This window comes from Sarcophilus harrisii, chromosome 3 (assembly GCF_902635505.1).
Source record: "Sarcophilus harrisii chromosome 3, mSarHar1.11, whole genome shotgun sequence".
NCBI lineage: Eukaryota > Metazoa > Chordata > Mammalia > Dasyuromorphia > Dasyuridae > Sarcophilus > Sarcophilus harrisii.
In genome coordinates this window covers 196,693,075-196,706,292 of record NC_045428.1, presented here as the reverse complement: position 1 = coordinate 196,706,292, position 13,218 = coordinate 196,693,075, and the positions used below count along the sequence as shown (strand labels likewise).

The 13,218-nt window shown below is 33.8% G+C and overlaps 1 protein-coding gene across 4 annotated transcripts in view; it reads left to right on the top strand.

The window, feature by feature from the left end:
* CA5B (carbonic anhydrase 5B) overlaps window positions 1-13,218 on the top strand; it is a 55,815-nt gene that overhangs the window by 37,845 nt on the left and 4,752 nt on the right. For 2 of the 4 annotated variants that reach the window (XM_031958961.1, XM_031958964.1), the window contains exons 4-6: window positions 3,291-3,409; window positions 5,317-5,412; window positions 5,542-5,604. In XM_031958961.1, coding sequence (XP_031814821.1) covers window positions 3,291-3,409; window positions 5,317-5,412; window positions 5,542-5,604 — 278 coding nt within the window. The remainder of the gene's footprint in view (window positions 1-3,290; window positions 3,410-5,316; window positions 5,413-5,541; window positions 5,605-13,218) is intronic. The other 2 variants (XM_031958962.1, XM_031958963.1) reach the window with 2 other exon arrangements.

The window sequence follows — 13,218 nt, the reverse complement described above, 5'->3', positions numbered from 1 at the left end:
TTGCATAAATACCCCCTTCTCTGTTCTGACACAGCTACTATTTGGTACAGGGCTTCAGTACCTCATATCTGAATTTTGCAATAGTTTTCTAATTAGTCTCTGTCTCAAGTTTTTTCTCTATTCTAGTCCATCCTTCACTCAGCAGTCAAATTGATCTATCTATAGATAAAACAATAGATATCTATAGGACAAGTTTGTTACTCTCGTATTCAATCAACTCCCATGATTCCCTTATTAATTCCAAGACTAAATATAAAAATCTCTTATTTGGATTTTAAAGCCCTTTATAACCTTCTTTTCTATTATACCTGACTCCCTACTATGTATTCTGTGATCCAGCCATGCTGGCATCCTTGCTTGTTCTTCATAGAACTCTGCCAAAAACATTCTTTCTCTTTATTTCTACTTCTTGACTTCCCTGATTTCCTTCAGATCTCTAGTAAAATCCCACTTTCTTTGAAAAGCCTTTCCCTGCTCTCCTTTATCTTAGTGCCTTCTCTCCAATTTATCTCTAATTTATGCTGTATATATCATTTGTCTCCTCAGTTAGGCTCTGTGCTCTTTTAGAGCAGATATTGTTGGGTTTGTTGTTTTTTTTTTTTTTCCTTTTTTTGTATCCCCAGAAATTAGCACAGTACTAGGCATATATCAGGCTTGATAACTGACTTGGCATTAGTTGCAATTTACAGTTTAGAAGATATGGTGTGCTTTATCCTCCTTGAACCCAGCTCCAACTAATAGTTCAACTAGCAGATTAGCCATCTCCACTGAATCGTTTCCTTCCTACCCCTCCTGTAGGTCCAAATATCTCTTCATCTCCTGCTTTCATATTTTCTCAGTCTGTTCAGGGGCACTATGAGTTCAAAATTTCCCATGATACTAAGATTTTATTTGCCCAATCAAATACTCCTTCCTTTTCCAACTAAAATCAGATTGGGGGGTAGTCAAGAGGCTTCAAATCCATTGGCGAGTTAGGAAATGCCTACTCCAAGCACTGTGGAATGGACAGATAAGAATAGCTTGTATCAGTAACCATGAACGGGACTAAGGTAAGCTCTGTGGAAGCACTTGCATTCTGGGCCATCGCAAGTTGCACTGATTTTTGTCTTATCACTGGACTCTGATGACTCTGGAAGACAGGATGAGGCTGATGACTGTGCAATTCTACTCCACTTAAATACAATTCATGTACAAGTCATGACGTTACTCATTCATGTCATTGATCTTCTTCAGAAATGAAGGGTCACCAAAAATACACAAGGCATATTCTATTTTCTTTACTCCCCACTCTCCTTCAGAGAATATTCTGGTTTGGTTTGGGTACCAGATCATAACATGTGTCTTGCCTCCCAAACATATCTTCTCCACTTCCTCGAGTAGTTCTACCTGAATGACTTGAAACTCAGTGTACAGGACTGAAACTCTGAAAAGGTGTATTTGAATCCAAGACAGCAGAGGACTTGAGACTAATTACCTACTCAAGATATGATAATGGTTCTATAAACATATGGTGATGTGATGGCTCTCCTCATGATTGGTGCTTGCTGAATGATGAGGTAATCAGAGGCAAGGATTGGAGAGCTGAGGGAAAGGATCAGAGCCTCTCTGCCACAGCATGCCGAGGAGAGAGGACTTCAGGTTCCAGACTCCAGAATCCAGCAATCATCTTTGGCAAGCCACATAACAGCTTGCCTGCCTCCTTCACTTCTCTTCCTAAAGACCAAGGACTTTGACTGATCCTGACTCTGACTGATCCTAAGGCCCTCCAGAGAGCTAGTCTGGACATTATAACTCAGCATACCCAAACCAAGCTCTTCCTCCCAAATCTCCCCCTTTTTGCAAACTTCTTGATCTTGCAGGGTATCACCAACCTTCCAGGCATACAGGTTTATAACCTCAGTCAGTCTCCTTTTCCCCAACTCCAGATCTGATCATTTTCTAAGTCCTACTACACCATTTCTCCCATCCATCACTTATTCATCACTGCCATTCACCTTCAGGGCTTAGTTATCACTTATCTAGATTATTGTAATGGCCTCTTATTTGGTCTTCCTGATTCTACCCTCTTCCTTCACACAGATGTAAAAATAATCTACGTAAGTCATAGCTCTGTGTCATTCTCCTACTCAGGTCTTCAGTGGTTCCCTGTTTCCTCTAGAATAAAATATAAAACTTTTTTACTCAAAATTTAAAGCCCTTTATAATCTGGCTTTAGCTCACTTTCCCAGCTTTATCCTACATTATTCATTTTCGTGTACTTTAGCTCCAGGCAAACTGGACTGCCTGCTTGTGATGGATCAAATATGTGATTTCCATTTCTCTCTTGTGTGCTTTTTCCCTCTTCCCAGGAATTCACTTCCTCAAATATCTAATAACTTTTGTTATGAAGCTTTCCTTAATTCTTCTCACTGTCTCCCTTCCTCCCACCCCCCCACCCCAATTCTAGGTAGATGAAAATTCTGGAATTGACATGAATGAGTAACGTCATGACTTGTACATGAATTGTATTTAAGTGGAGTAGAATTGCACAGTCATCAGCCTCATCCTGTCTTCCAGAGTCATCAGAGTCCAGTGATAAGACAAAAATCAGTGCAACTTGCGATGGCCCAGAATGCAAGTGCTTCCACAGCTTACCTTAGTCCCGTTCATGGTTACTGATACAAGCTATTCTTATCTGTCCATTCCACAGTGCTTGGAGTAGGCATTTCCTAACTCGCCAATGGATTTGAAGCCTCTTGACTACCCCCCAATCTGATTTTAGTTGGAAAAGGAAGGAGTATTTGATTGGGCAAATAAAATCTTAGTATCATGGGAAATTTTGAACTCATAGTGCCCCTGAACAGACTGAGAAAATATGAAAGCAGGAGATGAAGAGATATTTGGACCTACAGGAGGGGTAGGAAGGAAACGATTCAGTGGAGATGGCTAATCTGCTAGTTGAACTATTAGTTGGAGCTGGGTTCAAGGAGGATAAAGCACACCATATCTTCTAAACTGTAAATTGCAACTAATGCCAAGTCAGTTATCAAGTTGAAGATATTCCTCAAGCTTTTTGTTCTTTTCTTTGCCTTTTTAACTCCTTTACCCTATATTAAATTTCCCAGTATTTATGTTGAATTGCTCCATAAGTTCCTTAAAGATAGAATCTGTTTTTGTCTTTGAATTCCTAAAGCTGGACACAGTATCTTGCAGAGTAGGTGTTTAATATTTGCTGAATTTAAAGGTTCAGCTGCATTTACCGGAATGAATGACTAACAAAGCTTCTGAATTATTTCTATATGTTATTTTAGTGATTAGGGGAGGACCTCTGGAAAACAATTATCGGTTAAAGCAGTTCCATTTTCACTGGGGAGCAATAAATGACTGGGGTTCAGAACATACTGTTGACAGTAAATGTTATCCAGCTGAGGTATGTACTTTATTACAATATACTTTAAAACAAAACACAATTCTGATGTTGTAGAATTTTAGAAATGTAAAAATTGAAGACTTGAAATATTAAATGTTTTGGTGTTGGTCATAAAGTGTTTGTTGTTCATTTTTTGTTGTTGAATCATTTTCAATTATTTCTGAGTTTTTCATGATCCCATTTGGGGGTTTTCTTAGCAAAGCTACTAGAATGGTTTTCCATTTCTTATTTTACAGATGAGGAAAATGAGGCAAACAGGTTTAAATGACTTGTCCAGGGTCACACAGCTGGCAACTTTCTGAGGCCAAATTTGAATTCAGGAAGATGAGTCTTCCCAAATCCAGATAGTATTCTATTTACTGTGCTACCTAGATGCCTGTAGTTGTAATTAAGCAATTACTATTTTAAAAAAAGCTAAATGTTTTCAGGTTCTCTAATAAAGGTTGCCTTGGAAGATTAAAATATAACTTTTTGTATTAAGAAAATGGCTGAGATTTTTGCCATAGTAGGCCTTTTCTATGTGCAGTGATTATATTTTAAAATATTTTATTGATACATTTGAATTACTTGCCTAATGCTACATAGTACCAGAACTGAACTTTTCCTGCCTTCTAGGATATATAACCTTTTGAAAAATGAAGCTAAAGAAGTAGACGTGAAGCAAGTACACAGGTCATCTTAATAAAGAGAGGTCCTCATTATTTACAAGGGATCCTTTTTAAAGGTCTATGCAAAGAGAAGTTACTATTTCTTTCACAGGTATAGCTCCTTCCTTTCCCCTTTTCCCCTTCAGAGAATTTTTTTACCTTGCAGAAAAGGGTAACAGGGAAGTAGACCAGCTGCGCAAATATATATATATATATATATGTATATATTTATATATATACATATATATATGTAAGTGTGTATATGCATGGGTGTATACGTGCCTATCTGTGTGTATATATGTATACATATAAAGAAATATAATTATATATATATGTATCCACATAAAGAAATAGAATTTTATATATAGATCTTATTATATATTTATATAAACTATATAAATATAATTATAAGTGTGATTATATAAATATAAATTATATTTATATAATTATATATAGATGTCAATCAATATATAACTATATATGGTGATATGTCATATAGAAAATTATTCAGATCAAAAGATATATAAATCTATAAATATATATATATAAATATATAGCTATGTCACATATCTCACTATATAAATCTTTATATAAACATAAATTACATATTAATATGTTACATAAGTATATATGCATGTATCTTTCTATATAAATCTAGATATATCAATATATATAATGATACATCAATATATAATACATCAATGTGTCTATAGATTTATGGTTTTCTATATAGCTATGTATAACATATATCTTTATATAACTATATATACATACACATATACACTGTGTTTCCATATTGCCACATAATCTCATGAAACTCATAAGAAGAGGATCTTGAGATCATGTAATTTATGGTAAACTCCTCATTTTATATATGAAGAGACCAAGGTCCAATAGAAGGTTAAAATATCCAAGTTCACTCACACATCCATGTAATTATACAACTTATACAAATTGGAATTATAATATGTTTCTTGGTAGAGGACTGCTTTAAAATGCCCTGCAAATATATATTGATAGAATAGAAAGATAGCATTAAAAGGCTATGCAGAATAATTTTTATTTCATCTACCAAGTCATGGAGTCACCACAGGTTTTTGAATAGGAGATGACGTTGTCACTCCTGAGCATTAGAAAGATTAAATATTCTTTTTGTTAGGGTCTGGGAAAATATATTCAAATAGGATCTTTAGATTTCATTTCTCTGGCTTATTTTCATCCAATTTTCATGTACTAAACCTTACTTCAATGGTATTTCAGCTACATTTAGTACATTGGAATGCAGTTAAATATAAAAGTTTTGAAGATGCTGCAATGGAAGAAAATGGACTGGCTGTGATAGGAGTATTTTTGAAGGTACAGTCAATCATCTGAAATTACTTGTTCAACTATTGAATATAATTATTTTTCGAAACCATTATTTAAGGATAGCTTAGGTTTATTTTTTGCTATAGTTTTAATTTTTTTTTATTTATCATTCTTTAGCTAGGTGTACATCATAAAGAACTACAGAAATTAGTAGATGTCTTGCCAGCAATCAAGCATAAGGTAATATTTAAAATTTTGAGACTACTTAAATATTTAGTGTTTTGTGATGGTCACAATATATAGTTATAGTTAGGCAGTTTTTATTTAAAAAACATAAATGTTTTCAGATTCTCTAATGAATATTACCTCTGAAAACCAAAGTATAATTTCATAATATTTAAGGAAGTAGCTAAAACTTTGCTTTAGCAGGTCTTTTCTATGTGTAATGTGTCCATGTTTCTAAATAGAATATTTTTCTTAATATATCTGGACATGAGTCACTCATTGGTTGTGGTTGTTGTTCAGTTCACTCATGTCTGACTTTTTGGGACTCTTGGCAAAGATATTGGAATAATTTGCCATTTCCTTCTCTAGTACACATAGTGGTCAATTTCTATAAAAAAAAAAAAAAGTAAAGCAAAACTGTCTAATGTAGTATTATGTGGTCATAATCCTTGAGGAAAAGAAATGTTTAATTTTTTTTCCACAGGATGTTCTTCTTTGTTGTTCAGTTGTTTTAGTTGTGCCTAACATTTTTGGGTTTTTCTTGGCAAAAATATGGAGTGGATTGCCATTTCCTTCACCAGCTCATTTCTACAGATGAGGAAAGTGAAGTAGACAGGATTGAGTGATTTGTCACACATCTAGTGTCTGAGACCAGATTTGAACTCAGGAAAATAGTCTTCCTGAATCCAGGTCCAGGACTCTCACCACTGTGCCACGTAGTCACTCCTAAATACCATAGAATATATAATTCTTGACTGCTTTCTTCACTTTATTCATGTTATATTTCTCTGAATCCTTCACATTTGTCATTCCTTATAGCTGAGTAATGTTTTATTACATTTATATAGCACAATTTGTTTGGCCATTCCCATTTGAATTATAATTTACCTTCAGCTTTTTTGATATAATAATGATTGTTTTGAAAGCATAGCAAAAAGCAGTTAACTAACTTGTTGTTTTTCCTTCTATCTCAAAGAGGACCATCTCAGGGAGGTGATGCCATGAATTGCTAGTGAATTGGATTTAAATGAGGTGGGGCTGTGCAAGGTCACTTTCCTCTCCAAAGTCATCTGAGTCTAGTAGCAGATATAGATCAGGAAGAGTGAAGATGGCTCTGGACACAAGTGGGAGACCGTGGCCTTTTTAAGCTAAGGTCTTTAACAGGTCTTAGTTTGGCTGAGGCAAGACCCAATAATAATTAAGGCTAGATAAGAAATAAGGTAGAGAATAGTCTCTTTTGCCTAATAAAAGAAAGTCTGGAAGAGGAAGATTCCCAGGGTTTCTGGCCCAAACAGAAATGTTTGCTATTTATATTCGACCTGAGCTAATCAAGGCCTAAACAATTACCAAATGGCGTTTGTTCTGAACTGCCATCACTTGATGACATTTTGGTAATTCTCTAAGGTAATTAATTTTGACTCAGGAAAATAGCCCTCTCCTTTCTCCCTTTTTAGCTTTGTAGTAAATAGTCATGACAGCAAAATACTTTCCTACCATCTTTTCTCCCTCCAATTCAGATAATTGTATTGTCTTTATTTTAAATACATTTTTAACCCCCCAAACTGTGTCTGTTTGAGAAGATAAATATAATTCTCCTATTAATACTTGAGCAACTCTCTGCTCCTTAAAATTCACAATATAACCATAATTTCTTTATTAGAGGGAGTGAATATAAATGTGAATATGATTTTATAATTAAATTAAGTGCAGATACATGGGACAGACAGTCTAGCTGTTTTCTTCCTTTCACCTTTTGTTCTAATTTACCTCAGTTTTGCTCTCTCTCTCCTTTGTGTGCTTTAATCGAGAATTTGCTTCCGAACTAGAATTATTTGGCTGGCTTTGTTAAAAGTCTTTATTTTTCCTTGATCTCAGTCTGAGTGAGGTTACTTACTCACTTGGCTTCCTAATGTGTGGATCTTTTTTTCCTTTTAAAACAAATTCTTAAACACACACACACACACATATACATAGAAACATATATACATGCATGCTTACACACACACACACATACACACACACACAAATCATCTTTTCTCCCTCCAGCTTAGATACTTGTATTGTCTTTTTTCTTATTATATATTTTAAACCCATAGATTCTGAGTTTATGTCTGAGGATATGTATGTGTACCTTTTCTTCATAATATCCATTTAAGTACAAAAAAATGGGGATATGAATTGGTCCCTATTATAACTAATCCATGGTATTGAGTCATGACAGGATTCTTCAGTGAATATTGAATGATAAAATAAGCAAAAATAGATATTTAAATATTTGAATAAATTTGTTTTAAATTTTTACATTAATTTTATATTAGTATGTCCTTATCAAATATCATAACCAGTGAATAATCATTTTTATGACAAGTCAGATATCACTGACTGAAATTGAAATTGATATTGAAATAATTTTTTCATAGCTAATAGATTTTGAGGAGTTAATAAGTTAACTTATTCATTTTCCCCTGCTTTAAATTTGTATAGATCTTTATATTCTTCTACCCTATAACATTAAAAAAATGATAGCAAAGTTTTAAAATTTCCTTGTTCCAGATGGGTGGTTCTGTTTTGGGTTGTTGCAAATCTGGATTATAACAAAGGAACCCAGCGGACCAATTACCCCATCTGTTTCTATTTTCTTCTTGAAAAACAAAAACATACCGAGTACGTATCTAAGGCAGGAAATGAATTCAAAACTTCCAGACTCCAAGGCCAATATTCTAACTATTGTAGTATCTATTTCCTATGGCAGAAATGGTCCCAAGCATCTGTTTATAGGCTCAGAATCATCTCAAATCCTGGGGAAATGTCTATGCTTGACAGCTCAAACCTGTTCTAAGCACTAAGATTATTGTACATGAAAAGCAATATAGGAGAGTGGCTAGGATGTTGCATTTGGAGTCAGGAAATCCCAAATTTAAATCACATCTTCATAATTACTTACTAGCTCTGTATTCACAATTAAGTCATTTTATTTCTGTAAGAAGATGGATAACAAAAAGTCCAATATTTGTATGAAAAGTACTTTGGAACCCGAAAGAGTATATAAATCTCATTTTTTCAAACAATGAGCAAAGTGGAGAAAACCCCAAAAGGATTTTATGCCCCCCCAAATCCAGCCTCAGAGAATGAGAATTTCAAGGATACTTCTAGTTTGTTTCTGTCTGAAGACTTAAGATGCTGCCTAATCCTAAATGCTGATTGCTAATTATTCTCCTCAGCTGCTACCAGTAAATGTAATGTTTTCTTTAAAATATAATGTTCTCTGTTGAGGTTTTCTTGGGATCTCTGGAGGCAGCATTCATTTCAGTTCAGTAATCATGAGTAGCCAGGAGTTAAAGTCCAAATCCTTTATTATCTCTTTCAAAGTCGTGTCTCCTTTCCTAGGGCCTCAGTTAGCTTTCTTAGAGGTATATCTCTCTCCTTGGTTCCGAGAGCTTGAGCTTCTGCAACCAATCCTTTGTGTAATTCTGCCTCTGCCAGCTTCTTGAGGTCTTCCTGAATGTGTCTTGGTTTCTGTGGGGGAGGCAGGAGGACCGCTACCAAGGTCTCTGTCTTCCAATTCTGAATCTGGCTGAGTTTGTCTGAGTTTATATGCTCTCTTATCACAGGTGTGAATCTTGTGGAACTATATTAAGTACTAAGTACATGTACTGAACTAGAGAACTTAAGCACTATGCTAAACAATCATTGTCTCTATCAATTCCACTGACTTAGCACTTTGTAAGAATTCTTTGTTTCAAGTTCTGGCCCATAACAAGTAAGTTCTGGTTAAAGTCTGCAGTTTGTCAAACTGATCTTGTTATGATTCAAGTCTGACCATGTTTCCCACTACATCCTCCCACAGTCACCTCCATTGACTTTCAAGAATGAAGGACAAACAAGAATCTTTGTAAATAGAAGTGGGAGCTGTTCCAACTGGAACGCCTTTCTTCTCCCTTTCCCTCCCTTTTCCTTCTCTTCCTTTTCCTTTTCTTTTTCCTTTCCTTTTCCTGTTTTTACCTTTCCTTTCTTGTCCTGTCCTTTCTTTAGTTTCCTCTATTTCTCCCCTTTCTTCTCCTTTCTCCTCCTTCCAAAAACCTTAAGGGTCTTCCTCTCCTATATATATATATATATATATATATATATATATATATATATATATATATATATGTGTGTGTGTGTGTGTGTGTGTGTGTGTGTAAATACATACATATGTAGAGATTAAGATTTAAGATTTAAGAGGGTATCATCTCCCTGTTGTCATGGTCCTCTTAAAGAAGGAAGGACAAATAAGATTACCTCCAGGATCAAATATAAAATCTTGTTTGTCTTTTAAAGCCTGGCTTCTTCCTGCCTTTCCAGTGTCCTTACATTTTACTTTTGTCCATGTATTTTGTAACCCAGTATTATTGGGTTCCTTCCTTGCTTGCAGTCCTTCAAACAAAAAAATCTTCCAATTTCAAGCATTTTCACTGGCTGTTCCCCCATTCTTCCTTCTTATTCCCACCTGTCTTCCCTGACTTTCTTCAAGCCTCAACTAAAATTTCCACAAAAAAACCTTTCTCAGTCTTTCATCTTGGTGCTTTCCCTCTAAGACCATTTCCAGTTTATTATCTATATCTTGTTATATTGTCTATATCTTGGATTTGCATGTTACCTCATCCATTAGACTGTGAGTTCCTTGAGAGCAGAGAATGTCTTTTCCTTTATATCTCTGGAGTTTAGCACAGATAGATGGCACATAGTAGGCACTTAAATGCCTTTTCTTTCTCTTCTGGGGAATTCCTTTCTCTTTGGCTTGTTTTCCACTGGGCTTCTATTTTGATGGCAGCCTTTATTTTTTATCTCTAAATCTTACTCTTTATGGACTGCAGTCATCTAGTCTCTTGGCTGAAAGCTTGTCAGCATTCGATATCATATCATATGATGCCAATGATATCAATGAAATCAATTAAAATCATATTTGTTAATACTTTGTTATGAATAGTTCAAAGGCAAGTTTTTAAACACATCCATTCTTGATACTATGAAGATTGAGTAGATGAAACATAAAGGCTCACTGCATTCTCATCAGAATTATAGTATTTTATTAAATTTTTACAATTATATAAATATTCTTGCTACAAGATTTTCTGGGTTTTTAACCTTTTTTTTTCTCATCCCTACCATATGGCTGCATTAGACATAAATATGTATATGTACGTAAAATTATTCTATACATACTTCTATTTATTATTTCTCTCTCTGGATATGGATAGTATCTTTCTTCATATGTGCTTTGAAGTTAATTTGGATATTTATAATAGTCAAAATAATTTAATCATTCAAAGTTGTTTACGTTCAGTTAAAGAAAAGCATAAATAAGGATATTTATTGTTTCTCATTTTGAGATACAACTGAAATCACCTTTTTCTTTCTCCAGGATTTTTTTCCCTTTGATTCCTAGAAACCATGGTTGGGACAAAGGTCCTCTTTTGGATTACTTATCCCTTTATCATTTGCCTAAATTTTTTTTTCTAAAAATAGCCAAATGAATAAAGAAAATGGCAGTTTTTTTTAACAAAATCCTACTGATGGATATAAAAATAAATAAGTCATACTAGAAAAAAGTAGGATCATAGATTACAAACTAAAAGGAACCTTAGAGATCATTTAATCTGACCCGCTCATTTCAGAAATGGAAAAAACAGACCCTATGCTTATGTGACTTATCCAATCCATAGGAAGGTAGATAGCAGAATTGGAATTTCAAATGGGTCCTATGACTCCATCTCTCTTTTTAAAATAGTACACAATTCATTCTAGAAGCTCCTATGTAATTAACATTAAACTGGTAAGAATGAGAATGATCATAAGGCACTTTCTTTTTAACTTGTACACACTGGATTAGAATTAAATTTAACCTCAAACACAAACCAGCTGTGTGAGTTTGGGCAAGTCACTTATAACCTTTGTTTGCTTCACTTTATTTATCAGAGATAATCTCCTAGGATTGTTATGAGGAACAAATGAAATAATACAATGTTTAACCCAGTGCCTGATACATAGTTGTTACTATATTAATGTTAGCTATTAATGTGATTAACAACATAGAATCACAGTTCATTAATACAGGGTGACCCAAAAGTCTTAGGGCAGTTTTAAGTTTTAATAACTTCATAACTATAAATTATACAAACTTACAGAAAACAAAATTTGAAAGTTTAATCACTTGAATTTCTTTTATAGTTTTGTGAATTTTGAATAGTAAATATAAAACTTTAACAAGATAGTGCACCTTCTCATGTATGTTCACCAGTTTTGGGATGATACTTTCTTAGACTGGTAGACTGTTAAAGGAGGTTCTTTTGTTTATCTACATTGACTTTTTGTGTGTATGATGGTGTCAAAGTGTCATGTATTCATCTAAACCTTTTGGATGATCTTAAACCCAACATTATATATATGCAGTTCTTTCAGTCTCTGAGCAGAATCCAGTGAAAATTTTTATAAAGTTTGAAAATCAACGAGGAAAATTAGATATAACATGAAATGGTTCTTAATGTTGAATTTTAATAATAAACACATCAGTATTTTAAAAGGCTAAATAATTAACCTTTGAGTTTTTTGTAAATTTAAAGCTTTTATACTTCTGCTTTTTAAGATTCAATTTTATTTGATTTTCATTCCCAAGTTTTCTGCCTTCCCATCATCCCTCCTCCACTAACTGAGAAAGCAATAAATATACTTGTTATAGATTTGAAGTCAAGAAAAACATATTTGTGTATTAATCATGTTCTGAAAACACATCTCTTACATTATTAAAGTTTAAAACGGCACTAAGACTTTTGGGATGTGGTTTTACTATATTATAGCATAGCTGTTTAATGCTATTTTAATATTTTGTTATACTCATCTTTGTATATTATTCTTCTTCCAGCCCATAAGCTCCATGAAAGTGGAAACCATAGTTTATCTAAATTTTGTAACTTCTTCAGTGCATATAGTACTTCCAATACATACACATACACACATAAAAACATATATATATATATATATATATATATATATAAACATATATATTTCACATTAGTCATTCTTCAAAAGAAAACACAGACCAAAAAAAAAAACAACCCAAGAAAAATAAAATTTAAAAAGTATATATTGATATCCATTCAGTATCCATTAGTTCTTTCTCTGGAGGAGGATTGCATTTTTCATCCTAAGTCCTTCAGAATTGTCTTGGATCATTGTATTGGTCAGAGTAGCTAAATTCTTCACAACTGATCATCAAGCAATATTGCTTTTACTGTTAAGATGTCCTCTGGTTCAGCTCACTTCACTTTACATGAGTTCTTATAAATCTTCCCAGTTTTTTCTGAGACCATCCTACTTAGTATTTTTATGGCATAATAGTATCCCATCACAATGGTATATAACAACATATTCAGCCATTCTCCAATTAATGAGCATCCCCTCAATTTCAATTCTTTGCCATCACAAAAAAAAATTGCTATATTTTTGTATATTTAGGTCTTTTCCCACTTCCTTTGATTTCTTTGAGATACAAACCTAATAGTGGTATTGCTAGTCAAAGAATTTGCAGAAGTTTTATAAGCCTTTGGGTATAGTTCCAAATTACCCTCTGGGGGATGGTTGGATCTGTTC